We start from the raw sequence: 13,472 nt of genomic DNA, 5'->3' as shown, positions 1-13,472 counted from the left end.
AAATATTAGCTGCTAATGGTAGCCACCAGAGTGAATCACAGCTTCCGGTTTTGGCTACGCGTCACTCTCACTCCTTATTTGGTAACGTGTGTGTATGTGGAACCTCCCCTCGAGTCCATTGGCTCTAGCGGTTAAAAAGAGATGTCAATCATCAAAATCGACCAAGGGGGGCCAGAGATAGGCCTCGGTCAAATCCACCCAAATGACCCCAGAAGTGGATTTTTTGTTGCTAAACCTCTCTAAAAAGGTCAAATTTCCCTTGTTTTGCATCAATCTTGATACAGGGTACTTATAGTTTGGATTCCTAAAGCTTTTAGTCTACCATCCCATCATTCAAGGGTGGTTTTACCATGGACACTATAATTTACATTTTTTTTACTGTGTTCAATCTGTATTTACTTTAAAATAAAAACATCTATATTGATTCTGACACTTCTACATCCAACTCACAGATGTGACCTTGCTTTGAGAAAAAAGATTATTAATTTACCACTTTTAGAAGGGAAGATATGGTCATTTGTTCTGGGAATGTCATTTTTGAGCCTGAGACCTGAAAAACAGGCTCAGGGCTTAACAGGATAAGGCAGTACTGTACTACCAATCTACACAGTATTTCAAGTATCAATGCTAATATGCTTTTAAAAGTATTTATTAGTGATGAAAACCTGATAAAATAGAAACCATAATTGTCAGGGAATAATTTCGCAAATTCCCAGCCTTGGACAGTCGCTATCTCCCATAAGGAGGGGCTGCCCTAGTATTTTGTTGTTGTTACCAGTTTGTGACCGGGTAACTCTCGGTCAGAGATAGTTATTGTTGTGGGACACCTGGAATACATCCTTCTCGGGGTGTGCTGTAGATGACCCCGAGCCATAAGTGACAACCACTGTGATTCAGTGTCCTCAACTGTTTAGTCTATCTATTGAAGAATGTTGATTACCCTCAGCAAACCTCCAACCAGAGGAAGGTTTCTTCAGAATTGATTTGGCATCTCTACCTGGGGTCAACTCGTGGCTCATGACATGTCCTGTGAATTATCCCGCCGTAACTCCAAATAAACCGTCAGTGTTTGCCATCAAAGCTCCAGCTCCCCTCTTGTCTCTCTGAGTCCTGTTTCCAATTGCTTCAGAAGTTTTCCCCACAATAATAATATAATAAGATAAATATACATAAACATAAACTCCATTCTACATCACAAGTATTTTTACTCTTGATACTTGAACTACATCTAATACTTATTTACCTTATAATATTCTGAAATGGAATCATGGAAAAAAATCAGGACGTTTTACTCGTAGTGGAGTCTTCAAACTCCATTGTATTTTTTGCTTAAGTAAAGGATCTGAATACTTCTTCGAACACTGTCCTCCATGCAGCATCATTCTCAGTAAAGCTCCCAACCAGGGGTACAGGGACCTTAAGGATACTTGAGGGGATTGTAGGGGGTACGAAGAGAGATTAGGGATTGCAATATTATTTCCACACAACAAACTTTTTTAATCAATGTTCATAATCCTGGTGTCCTGCCCCCAGAACTACTGTACCAAAGCTTAAGAAAGACAAGCAAGCTCAAGTGTCTCAATAAAAGGTGTCCAAACTGCTAGAAGTGAGTCTTAATATTATTATTTCACTCACAACAAATGTAAATGTGAAGTTTAAATGCATTTGTAGTGAGGGTGAGTTATACAAGTGGTTTTCATGAAGCAGCTGGGTTTAATACAATTACGAAGGGTTTAATACAAGAACAATTTAGGCGAATCATCACAGTGAGGGGGTTCTTATAGAATGGAGACCATGCTCAAGGGGGACACGAGACAAAAAAGGTTGGGAACCACTGCTGTAACCCATAGTTACCGCTAGAGGTCGCACACCACCCACAGGCAGTAGGGTCTTTATTTGGGTCAATATCACTCCGCAATCATCAGGTCCGGCTCGGTCTGCATCCACATGTGGCTCTGCCACCATGGCATTGTGTTTTTGAAATAAAATGAATCACTGCCCTGGATGAGATACATTTAATGATAAGATAAGATTTACTTTTTTGATACCAAATTGGAAGCTTTTTTTCCGTTACAGCAGCAAACCAAGGGATTGAACATGAGGTGTAAAGATAAACACAAAATAGAAACATGTCAATATAGATAATGAAACAGAAATAGCCTACAAATATATTCATATTGTAGACAGTAAAAGATAAAATCTGTCAAAAAAACACAATGAAGGGCCAAATTGCAACTAACAAAATGTAAAAGTATAGGATATTATTACACTAAGTGTACCAGGAATAGCATATTCAATTAAATATACATCACATTTAGAAAAATAGACTGTCACAATTTGTTTTAGTGTTTGTCGAAAAGTATTTCGATAACATTTTCTGTGGACGTTTCTGCTATTATCTTTCTTTTAAGCATTTTAAGCACTTTGCATGATGTCCCAATCCTTTTTGTAATTTCGAATTTATTGGACTGTAAGAAACATATTATATTTTCCTAGTCAAGCCTACTTTACGTGGATACAATTATGTCATCATTCATATTATGTGTGGCAGTGTGTGCGCGCGGTGCTCCGTCAGAAGAGTTCCCGCTGCAGCGCCACAACACCCTCCCTCTCCCAGGAACAACACAGAGGAACAGGCGGATGCTTCATGAGCGGATCTCACAGCTCAAATATCTTCAGGGGCGGTAGACACGGGACCGAGGAGGGTTAAAAAGAGCGACATGTTGCCTGAACACCACACCGAGGAGCGGAAGAGGACGAATCTCCAGTGAAGCTCCAAACACTCGGCGTTCCGCGGGAGGGGGGACACGGGGACCAGGAGCACAAAGTGTGGGGGAAATGTTCAAAGTTCCGCCGTGTGAACGCCCGCAAAGCGTCGTCCCGTAACACCCGCAGAACATTGGCATGAATTGAACGAAGCATGCATGTCGTTTGGGATATATCTGTGATTCTGCAAACATTCATCATCTGCACGTCATCAGGTAGGTGCCGAGATGGAGCTATGAGTATCAAAACAACTGAAAAAAAAGAGAATATCAGATAGTTAAATTGTGTATGAACACAAAATGAATTAAAAGTAACATTGTCATTTTAAAGGTAGGCCTAACTTATTTAGTAAAATCCACTTGTTCATGTCTCTTCTACATCAACATGTGTCCCCTCTGTGTAAAGAGATTCTGAAAGTTTCAGGAACAAAGATTCTCTCTTTTTTTCCTGATCCATTTATATAAAAACCTGTCGGAAAATGAACTGATCAGATTTTGGCCACTTGATGATGTCATAATGTTTTTGGGCCAATCAGCAACCAAGGTAACCCCCCTCCCCCCACTTTATCACCTGATCCATCCTCCTAGAGCACCATCGGTTTCTTTTTAACCAATTATCTCTCAGAGGGGCGTGGGGAGGGGCTCCTTATTTTCATCTAAAGTGACAGACAGAGAATCAGCACTTTGGAAACAGGGCTGAAACAGAGGGGATTATGGGATGCTGCAATGACCTGTTTGGTGTTTCAGCCAATCAGAGACAGGTTTTGTATATATCTGAGACCAATAATATATTGATGAAAAACAGTATAATAGGGGACCTTTAATGTAAATGTTACTGTGATATATTGATTCAGATATTTAGAATTTGGTTTGCTGAATTTAGCTTACTGTACAACCATCTTAAATACCAACACAGAATCAGAGAATCAGAATCCCTTTATTCGTCCCACAGAGGGGACATTTACAATAACAGCAAAGAGCCAAAGACAGCTTAATATGTTAATATATCACTCAAGAAGCATGCATTAAAAAAAAGAAAGATACAAATCTAGAAATTACACAATTTACAAGATACACATCCAGTTTAGTGATATAGCAGCCAGGTGAAAGTATAAAACTGGTAGTATACATTTCACAGCAATTGCCAATAATGTAATTTGTTACACAAAGTGGGTGGCTTACAGTATTAACATTAGTGTCAACAGGCTGTTTGCACTTACGGCCCGTCTACACTACAGGCATCAAAAAATCTTGATGCTGGGCGTGTCTGAAGCTTGGCGATTTTTTGCGAGCAACGCGACCAACAACCAATCACATGAATCTCCCGCCCCCGACATACAAAGCAATAGCAATGTTAAAACGAAGTAAACTGGATATAAACTCTCCAAACAGGCGAAAAACCTACCAGTTTCACCCACTGTCTCTGCCACCATGCCTGGTTCCTCCGGTTTGTATCCCGGTAAATAGTACTGGTCGTAAAGAACCGGGTGATTTGCTACCGTAATATCTCGTTTGGAATATGAGGAAATTAACTGCGGTCTGGCTCTCCCAGCTTGCACGCGGTTTGATTGGCTGCGCTTGCACTGGTGGGATTTGCATAAACGGGATTTGATTGGCTGATGCCAAGCATCGAGCCTCAAAAGTTGAACATTGTTCAACTTTTGATGCCGATAGATGCTCGTGATGCTTGCAAAGCCATGCCATGCTCCCCACAATGCAGTTCGGCGAAGATTAAAAATCTTCTACGTCACCCCATTCAAGTGAATGGGCAAAGCGTTGAAAGCATTTTTCGATGCCTGTAGTGTAGACGGGCCGTTACAGTAGCACATGTCACACTGGAATACATAACCTTTGAAATGACTGAATTTGGAGTTCGGTTGGGAGGCTTACTTTGAAAATGTATTCCGTTACAATTAATAACCTGTTAAAAGATCTAATCAGTAACCTAGGATTAAATCATGTAATCTGATTATTTTATGTTAGATTTGGATTAGCTACTGTATATATCAAATGCAATGCAAATTGAGCATACATTTGTTGAACAAATTAGGTGTTCACCTACTGCATTTAAAAAAAACAATATATTTAAAGAAAGAAGAATGAAATAAGCCTAAATGAAAACCAAAAAGCAAATTCAGACAGTATACCTATCAAATATAACTAATGGACTACAAAATAGTATAATTAATGAAGGATTACCATTAAATACTTTCTCATTTTGATGTGGATTAATTGGACTCCATTATATTGACAGCCATAAAGTACTGCTGGCACTAAGTGGTGCAGGAATGAGTCCTAAAACCCCAAAATGAGTTTGCATTTTACCACTTCCTGTTCCGTCTCACAGTCAATGTTTTTTTTTTAACTTGTTTGGTTAAATAAATAAGGTCTGTATCCAACACAACCTTAAAATCATTTTACGTTTTGTTCTACAATATAATATGTCAGTAAATAAAACTTGTGAATGTCAAAATCTTTTAAGTGTCTTAAAAACGGCGGTTGCTAACATGTGAGTAAATGAGAATATTAAACGTCATCAAACATTAGCCACCTTTAGCTTAGCGGTGGTAACGCGCACCCATGCGACCGCAATGTGGTTTGTTTATCAGAATCAGAATCAGAATAGCTTTATTATTCCCACGGAGGAGAAATGTGCGTAGTTACAGCACGAAAAAAGAGCCACAGACAGCTTAATGTTACATAATTACATGCATTACAAAAAATACTAAGTTATGATCAGAGATGGGGTCGTTACGAAAAAAGAAATATATATTACATATTACTTTTAAAAAAAGTAATATTTTACACTACTTCGTTACTGTCTACATAAAGTAACTCGTTACTTTACTCGTTACTTTACTCGTTAATTTACTCGTTACTTTACTCGCAGGGCCGGCCCGCCCCTCCCTACAGGCAGATCACGCAGACTGTGGCGCACCTACAGTGTAAGCGCGCCACAGTTTTGCCTCTGCGAGACTCCACTTGCACCCCCAATTAGTATTGCATCATGGAAGACATAACACAAGTCTTTCTTTTGATATGCTCTTTAATAAAATCGGCTACCAGCCTACCACAACAAGCTAACAGTCTGTGAAACGTAAAGACACTAATTAATGAAACCAGTTCAAGACGCATTACTCTTATTCTTATCATTCTTTATGAGCGCAGTAACGGTAAGGTATCTAATTACTTATTTATTTAGTTTTCCAACAGAGATGGTCAAACTAAAGTGGTAGAGACATGGCAGAATTCCTACAATGAAGCGGGACATTGAACTGTTCACCCGTGATAGGGCAATCAAGAGCCGCGTTCACACCGGAGTACTTTTCCAACTTTAGTTCCGATATAGTTCCGAAATGTCGCGTTCACACCAAAAAGAGCCGGAACTAAAATTAGTTCATTAGAACCTTTTTACCCTCTTTTCTGTCCCTGCTAGAGAGCAGGGACTCTCATGTGGCTCTCTTGTGAGAAAAGAGCTATATTTCTGATTGGCTGGGCGGATTGCAAACCACGCCCCGTAAAACTCAAAAAAAGTGTTGTGAAGCCACCATTAGCATTATTAGCATTAGCATTAGCCCAGCGCAGAAACGCAGAGAGACTAACTTATGGCAACACAAAATAAAACATGGGAGCGATGGAGATGAGGAGGTGTCGGCGTTCTGGTGATTTACTCGGAAGGCTTCAGTAGAAGCTGCTGGGAGTCCCAGCAGCTTCTACTGAAGCCAGTCCCCAACAACCGGGGACTTCAGGACGGGGATTTTGGGCGGCAGTATACGCCGTGAAGTTGTTTGCGGCCTGCCAGTAAACCCAAAGCAGAAGAAGAAGAAGTGACGTCAGCGGCTTCATTTGCCTAATCCACCCCCAGGGATTTATACCGGTGTGAATGCGATCTGTACTTAGTTCATCAGAACTAAAGAGTTCTGATGAACTAAGTTCTCATGAACCTTTGTGGGAAAAGTACTGCGGTGTTAATGCGCCTAATGAAAGAGAGCGAGCGGCCCCGTTGAGGAAGTTTACACATGAAAAGACTCAGCCGTTTATGCAGCACTGTACGTGGAGATGGGGACGCGCAAATCGCGCAGATTACGTAGGCCTACATGTATACAAACCTGCTGCGGAAACCCCTCTTGTCTGTCAGTGAGTGTGATTATTTTATAAAAGTAACAAAGTAACGCGTGTCGGGGCAATGTTAGTAACTGTAGTGTGATTACTTTTTAACGCGTTACACCCAACTCTGGTTATGATATAAGAAAAAATATAATAAGAAAAAAAAGAAAAGTTAGATAATTTTCAAAGTACACATCCTGTAACAGTTCTTAGGATTTAGCAGCCAGGAATATATTACACAGTTATTAACGGAATATATATATTGCACATATAGCACATATTGCACAAAGTTGGTTGGTATTTAGCAGCAAGGGGTGTTATAGTCTGTGTTGTGGTGTGTGTAGGGGGGGGTCTACTAGGGGCTGTGCTGGTTGTAAAGTCTGACCGCTGCAGGAAGGAAGGACCTGGAGTACCGTGAGACAGCGGGGGGGTGCAGCAGCCTGTCGCTGAAGGAGCTGCACAGTGAGGACCGGGTGTCCTGGAGGGGGTGGGACACATTGTCCAGCAGGGAGGACAGCTTGGCTGACATTCTCCTGTCTCCCACCACCTCCACAGTGTCCAGAGGACTCCCCAGGACAGAGCTGGCCTCACTTACCAATCTGTTCAGTCTCTTCCCGTCAGCAGCTGAGATGCTGCTGCCCCAGCAGGCCACACCATAGAAAATGGCTGACGCCACAACAAAGTCAAAGAAGGTCTGAAGGAGTGCCCCCCCAGCACCCCGAAAGACCTCAGTGTCCTCAGTAGAAAGAGTCTGCTCTGTCCCTTCTTGTACAGAGCAGCAGAATGATCAGTTTAGTCCAGTTTATTGTTCAGATGAACACCCAGGTATTTGTAAGATTTCACAATCTCAATGTCCGCTTCCTGGATGTTCACTGGTGTCGGGGGGGAGTGTTGGCGCCGTCTGAAATCCACCACCAGCTCCTTGGTCTTCGCTGCGTTGAGCTGAAGGTTGTTCCTCTGGCACCAGAAGGTGAAGTCCTGCGTCAGCTCCCTGTACTCCCTGTCGTCCTCGTTGGTGATGAGGCCAATGATGGCGGAGTCGTCAGAGAACTTCTGCAGGTGACAGGTTGCAGTGTTGTGGGTGAAGAGAAACGGTGCCAGTGTAGCGTGGTACAGAGTGAAGTAGCCCTCCACTACACATTTAATTTGAAAGTCTTTTATTTAGTTCTGCAAAGAGCAAAAATATGTATCTTATTATCACAGTTCGACACACACACACACACACACACACACACACACACACACACACACACACACACACACACACACACCGTGACTTCACTCAAGTGTGTGTTTACGTTCTCTGAATGTATTCACTATACTAACACAGAAACATAATGAACATTTGCATCGACATCCAAACAATAATCATGTCTATTGCATTGCTATTCCAAACCAGTTTCATCTCGTACATTCAATATCAATTATGTATCTTTTTTAACTTATTTATTTATTCACTATACACGAGCAGTCCGGGCTCTTTAGACCGGCTCATTGTTCTACTCTCCCGCCTCACGCTCGCTCAAGCTAACTAGGCCACCAGTGCTAACTACTGGCTAGCCATTTTCAGTACGTTACGTTTGCTGAACAAGTAACATTCATAAACACTACAACATAAAATCCAAGCGGGATCATAAACTCACACATAACATATTCACCCATCAATTACACAATTCCAACTCTCCGTTCTTACCTGCAAAGAGCAAAAATATGTATCTTATTATCACAGTTCGCCACACACACACACACACACACACACACACACACACACACACACACACACACACACACACACACACACACACACACACACACACACACACACACACACACACACACACACACACACACACACACACACACACACACACACACACACACACACACACACACACACACACACCGTGACTTCACTCAAGTTTGTGTTTACGTTCTCTGAATGTATTCACGCGAGACTTCTCTTTGTCCCCGAACACAGTGTAGCGAACTCGCCCTCTGCTGGTCGGAGTTAGACACTACATACTGCTAGATAACACTACATTTTTCAAACAATAAACCAACCATTCCTTATCAGAAAACACACAGACAATTCACACCACACTCTGAACATGAGCTGTACTAAATGCAAATCATGTTAACCATGTAATTACTAATACTGTAGGTATATCAACCCACTGATGGCTCTGTATGCCACACCAGCACCGTCCCCTGGGGCGACCGTACTGCTGATGATGGTGTCTGATTGACACTCCCTGTTCCTCACGTAATGTGGACGGTTTGTGAGGTAGTCCAGGATCCAGAAGGTGAGGTGGTGATTCAGCCCAGAGAGCTGCAGCTTGTCCCCCAGGAGCGGGGGCTGGATGGTAGGGCTGCTCGATTATGGCAAAAATCATAATCACAATTATTTTGGTCAATAATTTATATCACGATTAAATATGATTATTCATTGACTTTGAAAACATCCATTTATTGAACTTTAAAACAAATACAAATAATAATTTGAACAGTATCTTTTTAACTGTTGATTACCCTGAATGTATAATTCAACTGAAAAACTCATACAAAAATTAATTAAATAAATGATACATTTATATTTACATTTAAATAAATAATATCAAAATAATAAATACCAATAAGTAAGGTGAACAAATATTTTGGAGCGCACTTCAACAAGCTATTAAACATATATAAATATGATAAATACAAATAAATTAGACTAAAATAAATTAGATCAAATATGTTGCAGTGCACTGTCACAACCTAGCAAAGCAAAATAATCGTTTCTTTCGATTATGTTGTTTTCGTAATTCTGGCAGGCCAAAATCGTAATTGCGATTCAAATAAGATTAATTGCACAGCCCTACTGGATGGTGTTGCAGGCACTGGAGAAATCAAAGAACATGATCCTCACAGAGCCCCCAGCCTTCTCCAGGTGGGACAGGGACCTCTGCAGCAGGTAGATGACGGCGTCATCCAACTCGATGGCAGGCTGGTAGGCGAACTGACCCCATTGATGGTTTATAGCCTAGCGTTAGCTTTTTACTTCTGAAGATTGCATTTACACTTAAAAAATCATAAAGTGATATTTAGAGATTATTCTGCTGAACATAACATATAAGTATCATAAACATGTGTTTGCCACAGATCTTGTTTTCCCTGATATTGTACTATCCAATTAATTTATCCTATTGCTTTTTGTCAAGGGAGCCCTAGTGATGCTGACTTCTGGGTTGGCCTACAAAAATAAGTCATGACGTTTGTTGTTTTATTTTCCTAATTTAAACACAAATGTGGTCAAATTTCCATCAAGAGCTAAATGCTAGATTAGCTTTGGTTTCAGTCATACACATATTATCTGTTACTCTCTAACCCTGCTCAGGACTCAACACTTGAATCTGTAGCCTCTTGTGCACGTGCTTGACTTTATACATGTGAAAGTAGTAGCAACCTTCAGCTCACACACAGGGTAATGAATGTCACTGTCAGTGTGTCAGAGAGCTCATACACCATGTGTCACTGAGGCAACCATCCTTTAAATCACACACACAGTGGGTCACACAATGGTCACACAATGGAATGAGTCAAGGCTTCCTAGTCTCATCCAAACATGCTCTGATTATATGTTCATACTAATATGTAATCAAACCACATAATAGGATCTCTTTGTAACTGAGCCACAACACGTCAATAGTAGGCCCCAGAGATGGGAAGTCACTAAGTACATTTACTCAAGTGTTGTGCTTAACTTCAATTTTGAGGTACTTGTACTGTACTTGAGTATTTTCATTTTATGCTACGTTGTACTTCTACTCCACTACAATTCAGAGGTAGATTGTTTACTTACTTAGTTTCTTTGCAGATTTGGATGAATGATAACAAATATAAGTATTGAATCAGACTTTAGTTCCACCTGGAGTAAATCCACAAGCTACCCTGCAGTATACAAAGTCATTCAAACTAGCTGCACCTTTACCATCTTTGATAACACTTTAATGATCAATCATTATAAAACATATCATATATATTATTCTGAAAAGGAACAATCTGCACAATGACTACTTTTACTTTGGGTACTTTTACTTGAGTAACATTTTGAATACAGGACTGTTACTTGAATTTCTGCACATTGGTGTAAATAAGTACAAGATCTGAGTATACTTCTCCCACCTCTGGTAGATCAAATAAATTATAAGTAGCTCAACATTTTACAGTACCACCATTGGTAATATAGCTATAACATAAAAACACTTCCCTTTTCCTTTTCAATTTAAACACAAGCCTTGTTTTCATGTTGGGCATAAGGACATCTGCGACCCGCTCTATCGAAATCAGTCGGAAGTCGCAACGGCTCATTTCAAAATAAACGTGGATTTGCATAAAAAAAATAGTTTTTCGGGGTTCGGGTGTTTTGTTTGATTTTAAATAAACAAAGTCTTAGCTTTCAGAATATGAAACTTTTATTTCCAAAATCACACGATAAATACATGCTTGAAGCTTGTAAAGGGAAGATGACAGGCACCTCTCACTCGCCACTCTGCTGTTCCTCAGCGCTGCTTCCCCTCCCTCCCTGAAATTATGAATGTAAGCGTATAGTAATCATAAATAACACGGCAGGGTCCGTTACAGTTTGTTTTCATCTGATTTAAAATAAACAAAGTCTTGGCATTCAGAATATTAAACTTGTTTTGGAAAATTCAGATGATAAATACACTTTGAAGCTTGTAACGGCATAATTAAGCGGAGAACGGAGTAGCTTAACGTCACAGCAGGCATAACAACAGCCGGTGTTTCTCGTGAGGGTTTTCCCCAGGAAACAAACACAATACACAGAAACGCAAAAATACACACACACACACGCGAGCTTCCCCCAGACCAGTAATCCAAACCAAAATATGTTTTCCTCGATGGACACAATAGTGTATACAACTAAAAATGTATCTTCGGGTCAATGCGACTGATTTCGATAGAGCAGGTCACATCTGAGGTCATATTTTAGTATAATGTGAAGTTAGCAGCTGTAACGTTTTTGAGATACTTTTTTTCTTTTTATTCTAATTTCATCTAATATTTCAATCGATTCACTACTCATCTGCTGCGACATCTTCTTGGGTGATTGGGAGCAACAATTAATTAATAAAAAAAAGTATTTGTACATCTATTTGTATTTTTAAAGTGGAAGACAACCAACAGCAATTAGCAATCTGGCACGGTTACCGATTTAAACAACAAAATATTGTAAATTCAAAACTAGTCTGCTTTCAATGCTTTAAAAACATGTTTCTATTTCAGAAATGAACCTACTTACACCGCTAAGCTTAACACAGCTGAGGTTTCGCGTGATTATGTTTTAGTAGTCTTTACTTTACTTGTTTAGGATCCACTTCTCTTTATGACACATTAATGCTTTGGACATTTAGAAGTGGGGAGTTTAATGATGTATTTTATGCTGTACAACAACATGTGAAAGTTGTGAAAGACCTTCTTTCAGGCATCTAACCAAAAAGTATTCCATAAAACCATTGACTTCTATATATGGAAGCCAATTTCCACCACAGAAAATAAAAAAAATATCTGGTAAGTCATAATTATGACTTACTATCTCATGATTATGACTTGAGATAGTAAGTCGAAACAATGAGACAGTAAGTCATAATAAAGACATAGTAGGTCATGATAATGACTTAAGGGATACATTTTTTTTTTTTTGTGGCGCGAATGGGCTTCCATATACAGACAAGGGAACATAATGCTGCCAAAACGCTAAATCATTTCCAGGTTTGCAACTAATTTCTGCAGCACTCTGTTGGTGTAAAACTAATTCCAGCATTAAGTTGTAACTGCCAGATCCCAGCGGCTCAGTTTGAACTGTGCTGCTGCTGCAGTGTTAAATAGAGACGGAGCTCCAGCCTGAGGTTAGAGACACAAAGAACACATGATGTGAAGTAACCACAGGCGGTTGGCCCACCAGTGCAGACCCACCACAGAGATTCACAAATCTCCATTTTGACCTACTTTGTAAGCTTATTTACAAGTTTATACAGTTTTATGAAGAAAGATCAACGGACCGTTTTTTAAAGTGAAGATTAAAAACCTACTGTAGAAATAGGCTAATACAGGGATTTCATGGTTTCATGTGAACCTTTCCTATCCATCAGGATTGTCATGTTTCAGTGGTATATTTATATAAATACCAATGCTTTCTTAATGCAAGATAACAGTGGTAAAAGTTGGACTTTAGGACTTTGGCTTGTCTTTTTAGTTATGAGTATGCCTCCAATAGCTTATGGCCAAGTGGCCAATTTCTGTATGTGGATGAAACCTGGGCTCCCATTTTTCTCCCTATTGTATCTAAACCTCTCTGTTATCAGCTCCTTCATTTCCCTGGAACCTTCCTAACCTTTGTTTCACCCGCCTGTCCACCACAGGAGAACCCGCAAAACCTAATTGTGGTCCTTTTCTAGCCAGGCTACCGTTGCTCGGCGTTGGTTCACTTGGGCACGGTGGGATCAGAAACTGCACATTTAGTATTAGAGCATTTTTACAGCTGTTCCTGTCACCATGCACTAAAGCTGCCTTCACATGATACGCGATAGATGTTAT

At 40.2% G+C, this 13,472-nt stretch overlaps 1 protein-coding gene across 1 annotated transcript in view; it reads left to right on the top strand.

The window, feature by feature from the left end:
- The first annotated feature begins 1,850 nt into the window (after positions 1-1,850).
- Positions 1,851-13,472, top strand: part of LOC307016369 (carbonic anhydrase-related protein 10-like) — a 304,536-nt gene continuing 292,914 nt past the window's right edge. Inside the window, exon 1 of the mRNA XM_079645459.1 lies at positions 1,851-2,981. Coding sequence (XP_079501585.1) covers positions 2,921-2,981 — 61 coding nt within the window. The 5' untranslated portion in view covers positions 1,851-2,920. The remainder of the gene's footprint in view (positions 2,982-13,472) is intronic.

Source organism: Notothenia rossii, assembly GCF_949606895.1.
Source record: "Notothenia rossii genome assembly, chromosome: 8".
NCBI lineage: Eukaryota > Metazoa > Chordata > Actinopteri > Perciformes > Nototheniidae > Notothenia > Notothenia rossii.
The sequence above is the reverse complement of the archived record's forward strand: the minus strand, read 5'-3'. Positions and strand labels throughout refer to the sequence as shown.